Source organism: Cebus imitator, unplaced genomic scaffold (assembly GCF_001604975.1).
Source record: "Cebus imitator isolate Cc_AM_T3 unplaced genomic scaffold, Cebus_imitator-1.0 Scaffold77, whole genome shotgun sequence".
NCBI lineage: Eukaryota > Metazoa > Chordata > Mammalia > Primates > Cebidae > Cebus > Cebus imitator.
Genome location: NW_016107392.1, coordinates 304,774 through 320,425, shown reverse-complemented (window position 1 = coordinate 320,425; position 15,652 = coordinate 304,774). Strand labels below are relative to the sequence as shown.

The 15,652-nt window shown below is 46.1% G+C and overlaps 1 protein-coding gene across 2 annotated transcripts in view; it reads right to left on the bottom strand.

The window, feature by feature from the left end:
* The window catches only part of SLC13A4 (solute carrier family 13 member 4), a 45,963-nt gene that overhangs the window by 26,493 nt on the left and 3,818 nt on the right, over positions 1-15,652 (bottom strand). For both annotated transcript variants that reach the window (XM_017532506.2, XM_017532507.2), the window contains exon 2: positions 12,276-12,404. In XM_017532506.2, coding sequence (XP_017387995.1) covers positions 12,276-12,404 — 129 coding nt within the window. The remainder of the gene's footprint in view (positions 1-12,275; positions 12,405-15,652) is intronic.

The following is a 15,652-nucleotide window of genomic DNA, read 5'->3' as shown; positions in this document are numbered from 1 at the left end:
TTTACCCGAAGTACTTCAGTGTATATTTTTTTTTTTTTTTTAAATAAATTTTTTTGAGACGGAGTTTTGCTCCAGAAGGCCGGGTGCAGTGGTGATGTCTCAGCTTCTGATTTCAAGCCATTCTCCTGCCTCAGCCTCCTGAGTAGCTGGGATCACAGGCGCCTGCCACTACGCCCGGCTAATTTTTGTATTTTTAGCTGCAGCAGATTGCACCATGTTGACCAGGCTGGTCAAACTCCTGACCTTGTAATCTGCCCACCTTGGTCTCCCAAAGTGCTGAGATTACAGGTGTAAGCCACTGCACCCGGCCTTTTTTTAAAAAAAAAAAAACAAAACAAACAAACAAACAAAAAACAACTGAGACAGGGTCTCACTCTGTTGCCCAGGCTGGAGTGCAGTGGCATGATCACGGCTCACTGCACCCTTAACCTCCCAGGCTCAGGGTGTATTTTCTAAGAATAGGGATTTTCTTTTCCTTACTAGCCACAGTACCAGTTATAAACTCCTTTCTACTTTCTAACCGAATCATGGGGCAGTTGAGACACAGCGCAGTTAAAAAGACGTTTCATATGTTTGAGGTTCATGGACCAAATCTTTGTTGATTCTCTCACTTGGAACGTTCTCTCTTTCCACCTCTACCTGTACATTCCAATCAGACTTTGAAGCCAGGTTCAGGCCTGGCACACTCCAGAAAAACCTTGCTTGTGGCCCTCGCCTCTGACTCCAGAACATTCCTCCTGGGCACCATTAATTCCGCACACCACAAGCACTTGGAGCATTACTTGAATGATCGCTTCCGGCTTGTACTGTTTTCAATTTATTTTTGTATGAGTACCTCCCTTGTCTCGCAACTAAATTTTTTGGCTGTGAATGGTTTCTTTCTACACATCTTAACACCTAGCAGAATAATAGGCAAAAGTAGATGCTCAATAAATATTTGTCACATACATGAGAATTGCTTCCAACTGGAGGAACCATGACAGAAATTGAGAGGAAAGGATATAGAAAAGTTTAACTTCTAATTGAAAAACCCTCTTAAAGTGGGAAAACAAGAATGTTTTTAACTGCAGCAAAAATAAAAGTTCAACAGGAAAGGAAATGTAAATACAGTAAAACACATAGCATTTGGAATAATATGTACATAATCATACGAATTTTGATTACGGAATTAATAAAAATTCTGATATGACTACTGGGAGGATGGTGGAGGGCAAAGCTGGGGATGTAAAAGAAAAAAGTCTTCATTGCTCTAACAGGAAGTCAGCTGATAACTGCTTAAAGTGAGAACCCAAGAACTAATAAAAGAATGTCATATGAAGATATGGCGCTTAATGGCAGAAGAAGCAGTTAACAAAGATACAAGTTATTGACTCAGGGTGGGGTGGGACTTGGTAGGAGAAAAGTGGGAGGGGATGAGGAAGGAGACTGCTGACTTTTCATAATAAGCGTTCAGTATTACAGTATTTGATTTTTAAACTTTGTGCTCCAAACACTTTGATAACATCAAAACCAAAATAAAGGCAGGCTGCTCCACCTCTCCTTTCTCTCTTTTGCCCCATGGACATTTCATTGCATCTGGTTGATGAGGGTTGTGCAGGAGAAGGGACATACGTCCTTGCTGTGACCATTTCCTGGGAGGAAGAGCCCCTGCTTCTGGTTAACCTAGTTCTTGTCTCCAAGCCCATTTCTCAGCCGACCACTGTCATAAATGTCCCCTGGGGGCAGGGAAGGCCCCCAGCTCTGGACAGCTTATGACTCCATGGTGGAGTCCTCTCTTAGACGGCAGTGATCATGGGTGGGTGGGGTACGGGGGAGCTTCCCCTCAGCGGGAGTGGGGAGTGCTGCCAGATTGTCCTAGGGCAGCTGCTGAACTGGGGGGTCACGGGCCTTTCTCACTGCCTAGTTACTTTCCCAGGCTTCCAGGAGGCAGCTCTGTGGCACTAATGGAGCTTCATTTTCTTGTCTACCAAGGAGGGAAACTGACAGGTGTGGGACACGACCGCTGTGGGAGATGGTCTTTCCACCAGCACTATGACACAGCCCTGCGAAGCTTTTCAAGTCAGTGCAACTGGGGTTACTTTCCCAGGGGACTGACAGACAACAGCTGTTTTCTGCCTCGTTAGCACACCCCATTCTAGAACACTGGTTTGGTGTGATGGCCATTTGGGAGGCTTAGTGCCTAAACAACAGGTAGGCTACTTTCCTTGGGTTCCACTTGGAGGGAGAGGAAAGGAACCAGGAATATGGAGTGCCTTCTAGTCCCGGGCATTTTACATGCTGCATTCACTTTCTCATCTGATCTCCACAACAGTCCTATGAGGCAGCACTATCCGGATCTCAGTTTACTGATGAGGAAACTGGGGCGTTAAGGAGCATCTCCAAGGTCGCAGTGTAAGGGCAGAGGCAGGATGTCAGTCCAGGGCCATCTGAATCCAAAGCCTCCTAGACAGCCTGCCACATGGTGAGCCGACTAGAAATCCCTCGTCTGATCCAACTCTAGGGAGATTTTCTTGGTCTCCCAGACAGCATGAGCTGGCATACATTTCTTGTCAGTTTTTTTCTTTTTTTTTTGAGACAGAGAGTCGCTCTGTGGCCCAAGCTGGAGTGCAGTGGTACAATCTCGGCTCACTACAACCTCTGTCTTCTGGTTTGAACAATTCTCCTGCCTCAGCCTCCCAAGTAGCTGGAGCTACAGGTGCTTAGAAAAACACAAATGAACCACCTTAGTGGAACTACCACATCTGGTGATTTTTTTTTTTAATGTGTGTGTGTGTGTGTGTGTGTGTGTATATATATACACATATATATATATATATATATATATATTTCTTATAAATAGGTATGAGGTTTAACCATATTGGCCAGGCTGGTCTTAATCTCCTGACCTCAAGTGATCTGCTCATCTCAGCCTCCCAAAATGCTGGGATTACAGGCATGAACCACTGCAACCAGCCCACTGGTACACATTTTTTGTCTTCATTCATAATTGTAGTCCTGACACTGGCCTTAAGTGCCCAGGCTGGGGCCAGTCTAAGCTCCAGGCCCAGCTTCAGTGGGATATTGGCTCTGTGCTGGGTGTTTGGTGGGCTCAGGTCTGTTCTCTATCTTTTCTGTTCCCGTGTAAGTGATACCATGTACTCGGGAGACAGCCTGGGGCTCAGGATATTGTGATTACAGAGGTAACATCATGGAGTGGGGAAGAGGGAGGACTCTGGAATCAGCCAGGACTCTACCGTGTAACCCTAGGCAAGTTATTCAGCCTCTCTGGGCTTCATTTTCTCATCCAAAAAAAAAAAGAAAAAGGAAGGTTATGTGTGTCCCTCCCTCGTAAGGTTATTACAGAGGTTAAATGATATGCGCAAGCCAGCTGGCATGGCCTGCTGCACTGATGGCCGGGATTCTTGGTGACTCTTCTGGTTGTGAAGTGCTCCATCCAAAGGCTGACCTGGTTTGAGGCCATCAGCACACAGAGCAAAGCCACAGGGCTGCTTTTTCATTTTTATAAATTTAAATTTAAATGCAGTGGTGGTGTTTGTTAGTTTTCTAGCCCATTGATTTTTCTTTCACAATAACACTGGGGTTATTCAGAGCCTCCCAGGGAATGCCAGACTTCCAGGATTCTCGAGGATGACTGGAATTGTTTTCTAGAGCGTGTTGCATATTTCCTGGCTTTATTTACAGAGTCTGTGCATTCTCCCCAGCTTCTCATGAGACACGTGCCAACTCTCCCCATCATAGCCTCAGCCCAGGGACCCCCTTATCGCTCTTGCCCTTGGCTAGCTGTCCAGGCTGCTGGTCCTCCTCTGGTCCCTGGGTCTGCATTTTCCAGGTTTCTCATCTCATTCTTAGGCAGCCGCAGTTTCCCGACATGAGGATGCTTGCCATTAGCATTCCTTTCCCTGTTTTCTAATTTCCCAGACTAATATCCTGTTAGCTAGGAAACTAGATAACGAAACTTGTTAAGAGTTATTTGTAAAGAGAAATTAGATTCTAAATGGCTGTTCCTCCCCAGGAGTAAAGTGCATGGATTTTAGGATATTTGCATTGGTGGTTTGATTGTTTTTTCTGCTTTTCTGCTCTGTAGTTTTTCGCAGTATGCCACGTCACTGAACCTGGAAAGCAGAGGTGTTTCTGGACTATGTTTTAGGAAAGATGGGCTCGAAGAAGTCAGGTTGACAAGGAAGAGCTATAGCAATCTTGGGCTCTGAAGTTCTGATGAATTACTTGCTATTGGACAACCTAATAAACCTCTGTACCTCTGTCACCAATTCTTTAAGGGCAATAATGATGCTACATAGCTAATTTAATCTGCTGTGACATGGGCTTTACATGTAAGATAATGCAGGTGGGCTCTTATTTTTAAAAATTATATATTTTTTATTTTATATATTTTTTGAGACAGAATCTCACTGTCACCCAGGCTGGAGTGCAGTAGCATGATCTTGGCTCACTGCAATCTCGGCCTCCCAGGTTTAAGCAGTTCTCCTGCCTCAGCCTCCCCAGTAGCTGGGACTACAGGCACCGACCACTGCATCCAGCTAATTTTCTATTTTTAGTAGAGACGGTGTTTCGCCATGCTGGCCAGGCTGGTTTCGAATTCCTGACCTCAAGTGATCTGCCTGCCTTGGCCTCCCAAAGTGCTGGGATTATAGGTATGAGCCACCATGCCCAGCCTTATCTGAACAATTTTGCAGTGAAATTCTCTGAACCCTGGGAACAGACACCTGGGCTCGCTCTTGCTCAGTGCTAAGCTAAACCCCGCCAGGGCTGAAGCACCACAGGACTCCATTCCAGTTAGTGTCCAAGCAGCACAGGCAAGCCAGTGGTGTCTCCTCTCCGCCTTCCCTGGGGGCAGGAATGCTGTTTCTGCTGGGTAAGTCCCCAGCATGGGCTCAGACACCCTTCTCATCACCTGATTTGCATTCCTGGTTCCATCTGTTTTATATATTGAGTCTTCCAAGATTTGGTTTAAAGAAAAGATTTTGTTGCTTAAAAAAACATTCTTTGCAAATCCTGCCCTAGAGAAGTCTAAAGTAGAGAGACCCAGATGGGTGCTGGCGCGACCCAGAAACTGGCCCAACTCTTGCATGACTGGAGACACTGATTCATAACCACCACCACCCCTGCCCCAGTTTCTTCTTTGGGACTGTCGGAAGTACTCAGATGGGGAAGCTGAGGCAGAGGTCTGGGCTCTGAGCCACAAGCAAAGGGACTGCTGGTCAGGTGGTGACTCAGAGGGAGCTGCTCTTCCCCCCAGAAACATTAGTTTGGTCTCGAAAGGCTGCAAGGGTCTGTAGGCTCCCACTGAAGGCCCATGTGGAGCTCAGCTGCGGGCTGTGTCTGGGTGGCTGAGGGTGAGGGCAGCCTGGGGTTCAGGCTGGTGGCCAGCTGGATGCCCAGCCCACATGCTCACAGGCCCACGTGCAGAGGACTGGTCAGCCTCCGTGGTGAGCAGAGATGGGAAAGGCAGAGCTGAGAGTGCTTTATGAAATGCCCCCAGGCTTAAACAGAGAAAGTCAGGGTGACAGTCAGATGGCAGGAATCTGGTAGGTCAGAAAGATCAGGAGCCAGTAGGGCAGCGGATTCATGACAGGCAGCTCCAGCAGCACTGGGCTGCAGAGGCTGCATGCTGTCCCCGCGGGTGCGGCCTGTGCTCCCCCCTGCCCCTGCGGGAGCTGGAAACTGAGCGAGACTGGCCCGAGGCCTGCAGTGCAGGGCCAGAGAATGCTGGCTGGGCCAAGGGCAAGTGTGTGTGTGTGTGTGTGTATGTGTGTGATGTGTGTGTGTGTATGTGTGTGATATGTGTGTGTGTATGTGTCTGAGTGTGTGTGTATGTGTGATTGGGAATATGTATGGGTGTGTATGTGAGCGTGTGTGAGTGTGTATGAGTGTGTGTATATGTATGAGCATGTGTATGTGTGTATGTGTGTGTGAATGTGAATGTGTGTAGGCATGTATGTGTGTATGAGTATATTTATATGTATATTAGTATGTGTATGCGTGTGTGTATGAGTGCACAAGTGTGTGTATGTGTGTGTGCCTGTGTGTGCATGTGTATGTGTGTATGAGTGTGAGTGCATGTATGTGTTTGTGTGTGTGTGTGAGTGCATGTATGTGTGTATGTGTCTGTGTGTGTTTGTGTGAGTGCATGTGTGTGAGTGAATGCATGTATGTGTGTGTGAGTGCATGTGTGTGTGTGCATGAATGTGTGAGTGCATGTATGTGTATGAGTGTGAGTGCATGTGTGTATGTGTGTATGTGTGTGAGTGTATGCATGTGTGTATGAGTATGTGTGAGTGCATGTATGTGTGTATGAGTGTGTGTGTGTATGAGTGTGTGTGAGTGTATATGTGAGTGTGTGTGCTCTGGGGAAAGGGTAAAGATAAAGAGCACATGTAATTACACCCAGAAGCGGATCCTGACCCTGGGCCTCCTGGAGAGCTATTTGTTCTCTAGCCCCAACATCCAAACCATGCTTTCTGCTCCACCAGAGAGTTCTGGTGCCCACCTCTACGCCATTCTCCTATAGACAATAAATCTGAGCTAAGTTGATTGACACAGGTATCATGCCCAGGCTATAAACTTTGAGAGCAACACATTAGGAGGGGCTTAGAGGACTTCGGAGGCAGATATAATGACAGTGAGAGTCACAGTGGAGCCAAAACAAAACAAAAACACACAAACACAAACCTAAAATACAGGACTAAGCTCTGTGCACCAGCAGAGGAAGTAGCAGCTGGATACTCACAAGATCACAGAGGAACCTTAGCGTCCAGCCCATCTCCCAAGACACAGTGTATGTCTAGTGTATCTGACATGGTCATTTGGCTCAGACTTCTAGGGACAGGAACACAAGGGCCACACGTGGCAGCTTGTTTCAGAGTTTTCCTTTATACAGAATGGGGAATTCCTTTATGGCACTCTGACTCTGGTTCTGGTGTGACACTTTGGCCTGGAGTGTGGAGGCATGGAAGCCTGACTCATGTCCCCCTTAAGCCTTCTCTTCATTCTCATGTGACCCAGGCTCCAGCTTTTGACATCCCGGCCACCCACCTCTGGATGTGTTCCTTATCCAGAATTTGATGCACTGGAGATGTCATCTATTAATTTTTCAAAATTAAAAAAAATTTTTTGAGACAGTCTCACTTTGTTGCCCAGGCTGGCGTGCAGTGGCACTATCTTGGCTCATTGCAACTTCTGCCTCCTGGGTTCAAGTGATTTTCTTGCCTCAGCCTCCCGAGCAGCTGGGACTACAGGCACCCACCACGATGCCCAACTCATTTTTTACTTTATTTTACTTTTAGTAGAGATGAGGGGTTTTACCTTGTTGGCCAGGCTGGTCTCAAACTCCTGACCTTAGATGATCTGCCTGCCCCGGCCTCCCAAAGTGCTAGGATTACAGGCATGACCCACTGTGCCCAGCTCATCATGTATTAATTCAATGAAAGATTTCTGTCACATTGCCTAGAGGTTAAGAGCTCAAGTTCTGGAATCACAATTCTGGATTCAAGTCACAGCTCCACCACTTAGTAGCTGCGTAACCTTGGGTGAGTAAGTTACTTAACCTCTCTGAACTTCAGTTTCCTCTTTTGTAAAATAAAGATAAAAACAAAAGCTCCTTCACAGAGGATTAAGTTATATAGTGCGTGTAAATGACCCCCTAGAGTGCCTGGCATATGGCAAACACTTGGAATGTTGGCAGCCACGTTGGACTGATGGTGACTCATGCTGAGCTTGTACTTAGCTAAAAGCCAAGGGTCTTTTTCACATGTACTTTTGGCATTTATCCTTATTAGACTTCATTTTGTCAGTTTCAGCTCATTGTCTCTTCCTGTCCACATGTCTCATTCTGCCACCACACATTAGCACCATGCATTAGGTAGGTAGCGCATCCAGCTTAGCCATCTGCAAATCTGATAACGTGCCTTTTATATTTTCAACTGCAGTCTCACCCCAGTCTGATACCAACACGTTATTCAAGATTCTTTAGGTTCAGCTGTTCACCCAGCCCTCAAGTTACTCAACTATGCTTTCTCATGGAGCCCACTCTGGCTCCTCCGAGTAAGAAATTCTTTTTTCCCCCTGGAAATTTTGAAGGCTCCAAGGAAAAAGTTAAATTATATTCAATAACTTCTGTTTAAAAGACCAAGGAAATTATACAACTCTTTAGAAAGACTGCGATAAAAAATTGGTCAACATGAAATTTGGGCAGTTGGCAATGTCAGTTTTACTTATCTAGAACATCCCCACTTGAGGAGGTGTATAAATCCTCCACAAGGCCAGAAAACGAGGCACCACTGCCTAAAGCATTCTGTATTTTTCCACATGGTTTATACTTTCTCTCTACTAAAATAGAAACTTCTCAAGGTCAGGAACCCTTCTGTCATTTCGTATCTCTTGTTGGCACCTGAGTCTGAGCTTCACACACAACTCCTAATACCCACTTGCTGACAAAATATTACTGTAAAAATGAAATACTTATATGTACTTGTGATGGTTGACTTTGCACCTCCACCTGAGTGGACCACGGGGTGCCCAGGTCAAGCATTGCTTCTGGGTGTTTCTGGATGAGACTGGCATTCGAATCAGTGGATTGCCCTCTACCACGTGGACAGACATCATCCAGTCTGTCAAGGGCCTGACTAGAACAAATGGCAGAGAAAGCAGGAATTTGCTTCCTTTTTCCAGTCTCACTACCTGGGCTGCGACGTCTCTCATCTCCTGCCCTGGGACTGGGAACTACACCATTGGCTTCCCTGGTTCTCAGGCCTTTGGATTCACTTAGAGTGACATCACCAGCTCTCCTGAGTCTCCAGTTTGCAGGTGGCAGCTCATGGGATATCTTAGGCTCCATAATTAATCAAGTGAGCCAATTCCTATAGGCAGACAGACAGACAGACAGACACACACACACACATGCACATACATACACACACACATATGCTAGTCTTCTCTTGGTTCTGTTTCTCTGGAGAAACTGCAGAACACATCCTGCTTCAGGCAGTGAGAGTTCTGATATGAGATTCAAGAGGAAAGAGGTGACATTTTTATTCTTGTCACTCTCAGGGTACCTGTATCATCCCATGTTGGACCTGGTAGATCCAGAACTCAGAAAATATTTTTTCTAAATGTTGAGTGAATAACTGAGGGAACCCAGCCACAGTCCCAGAAACACTGATCCCATTCATGTGCCTTCTCTCCCTCACTGGAGACATTACTGACACATTGTCAAGAAACACTACAATCAAGTGCGGGGAATGGAGGGCTGATGCAGGGATGATGCTGGGCCACAGACGGGCCACACACAGTGTACATCCCAGAGAGCATGAGTCTTGGTGGGGAGAGCACATGTCTATGAAAAGTTTATATCTGGTATATCTGATGCACCATTTAAAAGATAAAGACATCAAATAGGCTCAAAGAGAACGGATCAACACTTTCAGCCTTAGGTCTTTGGAAGGGCTTCACCAGCCAGAGTAGTTGAAATGTAAGACTTCAAAGTTCAAAGGAATGGGAGAGAACTTTCCAAAGCGGAAGAATAACCCAAGTTGCAATAAGAGGATGGTGAAGAAACAGGTAGGTTTTGGGAGTGACAAGGATTTGGGGACTCCTAAAGAGCACCAGCCTAGCTCCTCCCTGTGAGCCCTGGCACATACTGGCATCACAGTGGTGCAGCATGTGTTTTCTTGGCAAATGTAACTGGCTCATAAAGGGCTATAACCCATGTCCTCTGCCTTACTGCCATTTCCCTCTAATCTGAGCTAAGAAGGTCAGCTAAACAGACTATATTTGGATTAAGCTGCTCCTTGTAGCCCGACTACTAACTATCGTCACCAGCCAAAGCCACTTCATCAGGCAGGTGGACTAGAATTTTTCACCTCAAATCATAAGATATGCTTTCTGGCTTCTCCAGCCCCCAGCAATAGTGACACACAGACCCTCCCTGGACAATCTTCATTGACTTTTCACAGAGTCCTGTTATCCTCGCAAGCCACTGCCTCTGCAGACTCTCCTTATGGGTTTGGGCTTCCTCTCTGGTCAAAGGGGCATCCCTCAGATAACTGTTGCCTGCAGCATCTCTACTGTGCCCTCCGCAGAACAGAGACATTGTCTGCTTGAAGACTAACCATGCTATTGGCTTTTGGGCTGCCTAGAGTGAAATACAAAGATTAGGTTTCTTAATTAATACTTGTCTCACTTTAAAATGTTATTTAGGATTCAGTTCTTTCTAAACTTCATTTTTTCTCCCCTTTACCCTCTACTTTCACCCCCTGCCCTTGTTGGTTTTACTTTCACAATTTTAAAGAGAAGCCTGCAGGACAAGCTTCTAATAGCTCTCTTAAGAAAAGTCACATTTAAGATTCATTTTTCCTTTAGGCAGACACAAAACCCCATTATTACCTATTCTTTTTTTTTTCACAAAAGAAGGGGGACAATTAGTATGGCTGTCTGGTGATTCTGGTCACAGATTAGCTTTTACATGGGTCCCCAGGATATTGGGGTTGTACCCATCTCCAGGAATAAAAGCACTGCTGAGAGCTTTGGGATTCTATTATTTTTGGTGAGCCTGAGGCTATGGCTACTCAATGCCACACATATATTCGTGCATATATATATGTATGTATATAGATAGATAGCCACACACACACACACCTATCTATCTCTATATATAGGGATAGCTAGCTAGCTAGCTAGCTAGCTAGAAAGCAGAAAGAAAGAGAAAGAAAGAAAAGGAAGGAAGGAAGGAGAAAGAAAAAGAGAGACAGAAAGAAGAAAGAAAGAGAAAGAGAGCAAGAAAGAAGAAAGAAAGAAAGAGAAAGAAGAAAGAAAGAGGAGAGAGAGATGGGAGAGAGGGAGAGACAGAGAAAGAAGGAGAGAGAGAGAGAGAACCTAAGACCAAAACAAACTAAAAAATTAGTCAGTTAAATCTATCCAGTAGAAAGACTTAAAGTGTTCATCGCAGTCAAGTACAACAATTAGAGGATCACCTAATTCTATCTTTGTAATTTCAAGAAAGTTCTGTTATCAATTAAAGCATCCACAGGCCCAGCTCTGTTCTTCCTCATATCACAGAAGGGAAGAGACTCACAGTTCTTAGTCATAACTCCACCTGTTCATAATCCCATGAAGCCACATGCCACTTTATGGAGTGTTTTTCTTACGGTGTAGTAATCCAGCATACACACCCTGAAATCTAATAGTTATGGGTTTGAATCTAATTCTGCTACTTTCAACTTTGTGATCTGGGGTGAGATTCTTAAATTTCTGGGCATACCTGTAAAACGGAAATATTAGCATGCACCTTGTAGAACCCTTGGGAGTATTCCATAACAATGTAGCGCTTCTGATATAGTGCCTGGCACTTAGTAGGCATTCAAACATGTGCTTCCTTTCCTCTTCCTTCTGTGCCTCTGCCCATAACTTCACCCCCATCTCTACTCTTCAGGCTTTTTCATCAGAAACCCTAAGCAGAGACCAGGTGTTAATAATGAGACCATTCAGATGGAACCAGGTGTTACTGAATGAGGATCATCATTCATTTTGCTCCCAGATTCTGGCTTTTTTTTTTTTTTTTTAACTTTTTCCCTAGTTTGCTCTGAAATTTTGCCACAATCTGGGCTTCCCACTGACAATTTCTGTTTGAGCTTTTGAGAATGCCACAGACAGTAAATGGAGAGGGCTCACTCTAGGGAGAGTGCAAAGAAAGAGCATGCAGAAACCTTGAGCCGGGGAAGAAGGAACAGAAATGTCGTTTTTTGGAGGGGTAGATAAAAACATTGTCAGGGCCCAGGGAAACACGGTCTCTCTGTAACAAACATTCATTGAGCACCTACTGTATACAGGTTCAGCTTTCTAACGAGACACCCCCAAAGTGAGAGATCTGATTCCTGCCTTTGTGTGCTTATGGTCTAAATAGACATCCAAAGACTGAAAAGGATCAAGACCAGCTGGGTTTTAGGCATCAATCACACAGCTCCTAAAAGGTTTCAGGCTGAGGGAGCAACTGGATATATGTAATCAAGTAAGGCTTCCTTAAAGAGGCAAGTTTTGAGCCAGTTTGAAGGAGATGAGGATCATGAGTGCACGGGGAGGAATTCAAGGTCTAGAACCAGATGCCAGGGCTTAGTGTTAAGGGGGGGTTTCAGTGGGTAACAAAGTCACCACCTCCTCAAGTGCTGGGTGAATCTCCCTTCATTGGGGGCTCTCTTTCATGGGCCCTGCATGGACCCAGGTGCAGGGGCAGGTGGGGAGGGTGGGGCTATAAGTGGTCTCACCTCACTGGATCGGAGGACTCCGAAGAACGGGTAGAGGAAGGCCGGTACCAGGGCTGCAGCTCCCAGAGGCACTGCCTCCGACACCCAGTACACAGCAGTCACGATCAGAACGTAGGCACACGAGGCCTCCTGCAAAGGAAGGAAAGGGTCAGTCATTCACAGGAACGGTCACCGCCACTGAGCGTCCAGATGCAACCCTGGCATCTGGGGCAGCAGGCACTCGGACTCTAATGCGGGTACCAGCGTTCCACCCTGGGACTACAAAGCCGGACTGGCAGGTGAGCATGGTGAATGCCTGGTGAGCCCATCCTTTGGTGGGTGACATTATGGCTGCTCCTTGGGGGACCGACGCCTGGCCTGCAGTTTGCACTGGTGTGCAGCCAGGCGGCTCTGAGGGTTCCAGAAACTGCCAGGGTGGGGACTGAACTTAACTGCAGTGACTCAGACCCATGATCGCAAAACCATACGGGCGGAATTCAAAGCTTTAACGTGGACTAGGATGTAACTGTTGTCAAGTTGACTGGACATCAGAAGTTCTTGGGGTAGTTGGAGGTAGGAATCACTGTGTGGTTGGGGCTGGGGCTCACACTTGTAATCCCAGCACTTTGGGAGGCCAAGGTGGGAGGATCGCTTGAGCCTAGGATCTGAGACCAGCCTGGACAATATATAGCAAGACCCCGTCTCTAAAAAATAAAATATAAATTAGCTGGGTGTGGTGGCACAGGCCTGTAGTCCCAGCTACGTGGGAGGCTGAGGCCAGAGGATCACTTGGGCCCAGGAATTTAGGCTGCAGTGAGCTATGATTACGCCACTACACTCCAGCTTGGACTACAGAGTAAGATGCTGTCTCAAAAAAAAATAATAATAATAATATAGTTGGTTCACATGTGAGCCCTGAGATCAGCCATCTTGAGTTTGACACATATGCCTAAGATATGAAGATATGGGGCATTGTGTGTACCTGACTTAAGTGGATGAATAAGAAGTGAGATTTACAGACAATCCAAAAGGTGGCTTTTGGCCTGTGCTCTTACAGCCCTGGGTGTCTGGGGTGTGTCTCAAGAATATCCCAGGGAGATCAGCAAGGCCTGGAATCTGGACCCCGCCCCCCCCACCAGCCTCATCCCAAATGGAGTAGCTTTGTTTTTATTTGATTCATATTCTAGCATTACGTGTAATATTTTATTTGGGAAAAAAAAGGCTTTACTGCTTTAAAAATGAATAAATGAAGTTAAATCCCCCCGTTTTAAATTCAGTAGTAAATTTTAAATCAATTGTTAGGCGAGAACTGGCTGACCATTTCCCCCTTCAATTTTGGACCCGAGGTTCTATCATGCTGTTTTGCATCTAGAGATTGACTCCTTCTCCCGAAGGCCTCCATGAGAGTTAATGAGGAGCTGAAGGGAGCATGGCAGAGGGAAGGGAGCACCGAAGAGGAAGGCAGCAGTCCTGAGCATGGGACTCTCATTTTGGATGAAGCAGCATCAGCTCCTAACTCAGTGTTTCTCAGCCTTGACACCACTGACATTTAAGGCCACATAGTTTCTTGTTGCGGGGGGCTGTCCTGTGCACTGTAAAACACCAGCATTCCTGATCTCTACCCACCAAATGCCAGTAGCACGTCCTCCATAGTGACAACCAAAAAGCCGTCTCTAGACAGTGCCAGATGTCCTTTGGGGATACAGAATGATCCCTGGTTGAGAACCCCTCCCCTAACCAGGGTCTGGTTCTCATTGCTCTTGGACCCCATTCTACCTGCCTGACACCATGGAAACGTCCGTCTACAAAGAATAAAGATAGCCATCTATCTGGAAGGGGAGGCCTGGAGATTCACCCGCATTTTCCACAGCCCACTCTCTTTGCTGGCTGGACAACCTAGGGTGCACAGGGTAATTAAGTACAACATTTGTATCAAAAGCCAGCCCTCCGTCAGCTTGCCCTCTAGTCGTGCTGATTGCTTCGAATTGCGCAGATGAACGCTGTTAAGAAAGGTTACCGGCTTACTCTAGGGAGAGGCTACACAGTTCAAGGGCTTGTTAAAGGTAACATCACCAAGCCCCGGGACTCAGAAGGCCATTATAGAAAAGTCAAGTTGGCTGTGAGCGCCTCAATTGTTACATAGTTCTGAGCCATCAGGACTCGTGTCTGACTTGCGAGGCTAGCTGCTGATCAAGGAACCTGACAAATTTTGCTGTTTATCGCCCGTTGAGTTCAGAACACACATCCTCATACTGTTGCATAAAAGTTACAAAAGGTCGCTGTATCAGTGAGGGGCAGTGGGAGTGATTAAATCAGCTGGGTTGGAAAGCACCTTTTGCCCTCCTGACATTCGTGGATTATGGGGTTGGGGTTTGAGAAATGGGAACTGGGCCCAGCGATTGTTGACTGTAGCTCCCCACTGAGCTGCTCTCTGGGGCCACAAGATCAGAGGGAAGATAAAACGTTTGGAAGTGCTGATAAGACAACAGAACCAATGGTGGAAAAAAAAGGCTCCAGTTGGAAAAGAATTCAATTTAGAGAAATACCCTGTTTGCTATAGAAATAAAACACCTAAAGGAGTTCAAACCCACGTGCTCTCATCTCTTATCTGGGAAGGAGACAGAGTAGCAGATCTTAAGTCCAGTTGAAGAGAAATTGTTGAGAGACAAAATGTCGGTCCCCTACTGGGAAGCCCTTATTCCTTGCTGGAACCCTTAGTCTCTCTTGATCTGGTCACTGCAGGGCTACAAGTTACAAGTTAAGGGGAAGGAGGCGGGGAGAGAAGGTGGGGAGAAAGGGAAAGGAGAAAGAGGAAAGGCGCCTGTAATCTCAGCACTTTGGGAGGCCAAGGTGGGTGGGTCACTTGAGGTCAGGAGTTCGAGACCAGCCTGGCCAACATGGTGAAACCCTGTCTCTATTAAAAATACAAAAAAAATTAGCCGGGTCTGGTGGCATGCACCTGTATTCCCAGCTACTTGGGAGGCGGAGGCAGGAGACTCCCTTGAACCCGGGAGGCAGAGGTTGCAGTGAACTGAGATCACGCCACTGCACTCCAGCCTGACTGACAGAGTGAGACACACATCAGCTTGAGTGACAGAGTAAGACTCTGTCTCAAAAAAAAAAAGGAGAGAGAGAGAGAGGGAGGGGGGACTTTCCTTCTGCCAGATACCTTTAGGTTTGAATTAGGAGAATTTGGGTAAAACAAGGCAAACATTTTGGTTGTAATATTATTAGAAATGGGACCAGGTTGCCGGAGGAAGTCATCAGGCCAACTTCACCCAGCAGTATTCAGGATAGGAATAACTACCATCCCTATTTTTTTTTTTTTTTTTTTTTTTTTTTTTTTTTTATTTTTTTTTTTTTTTTTTTTTTTTTTTTTTTTTTTTTTTAACTTTTTC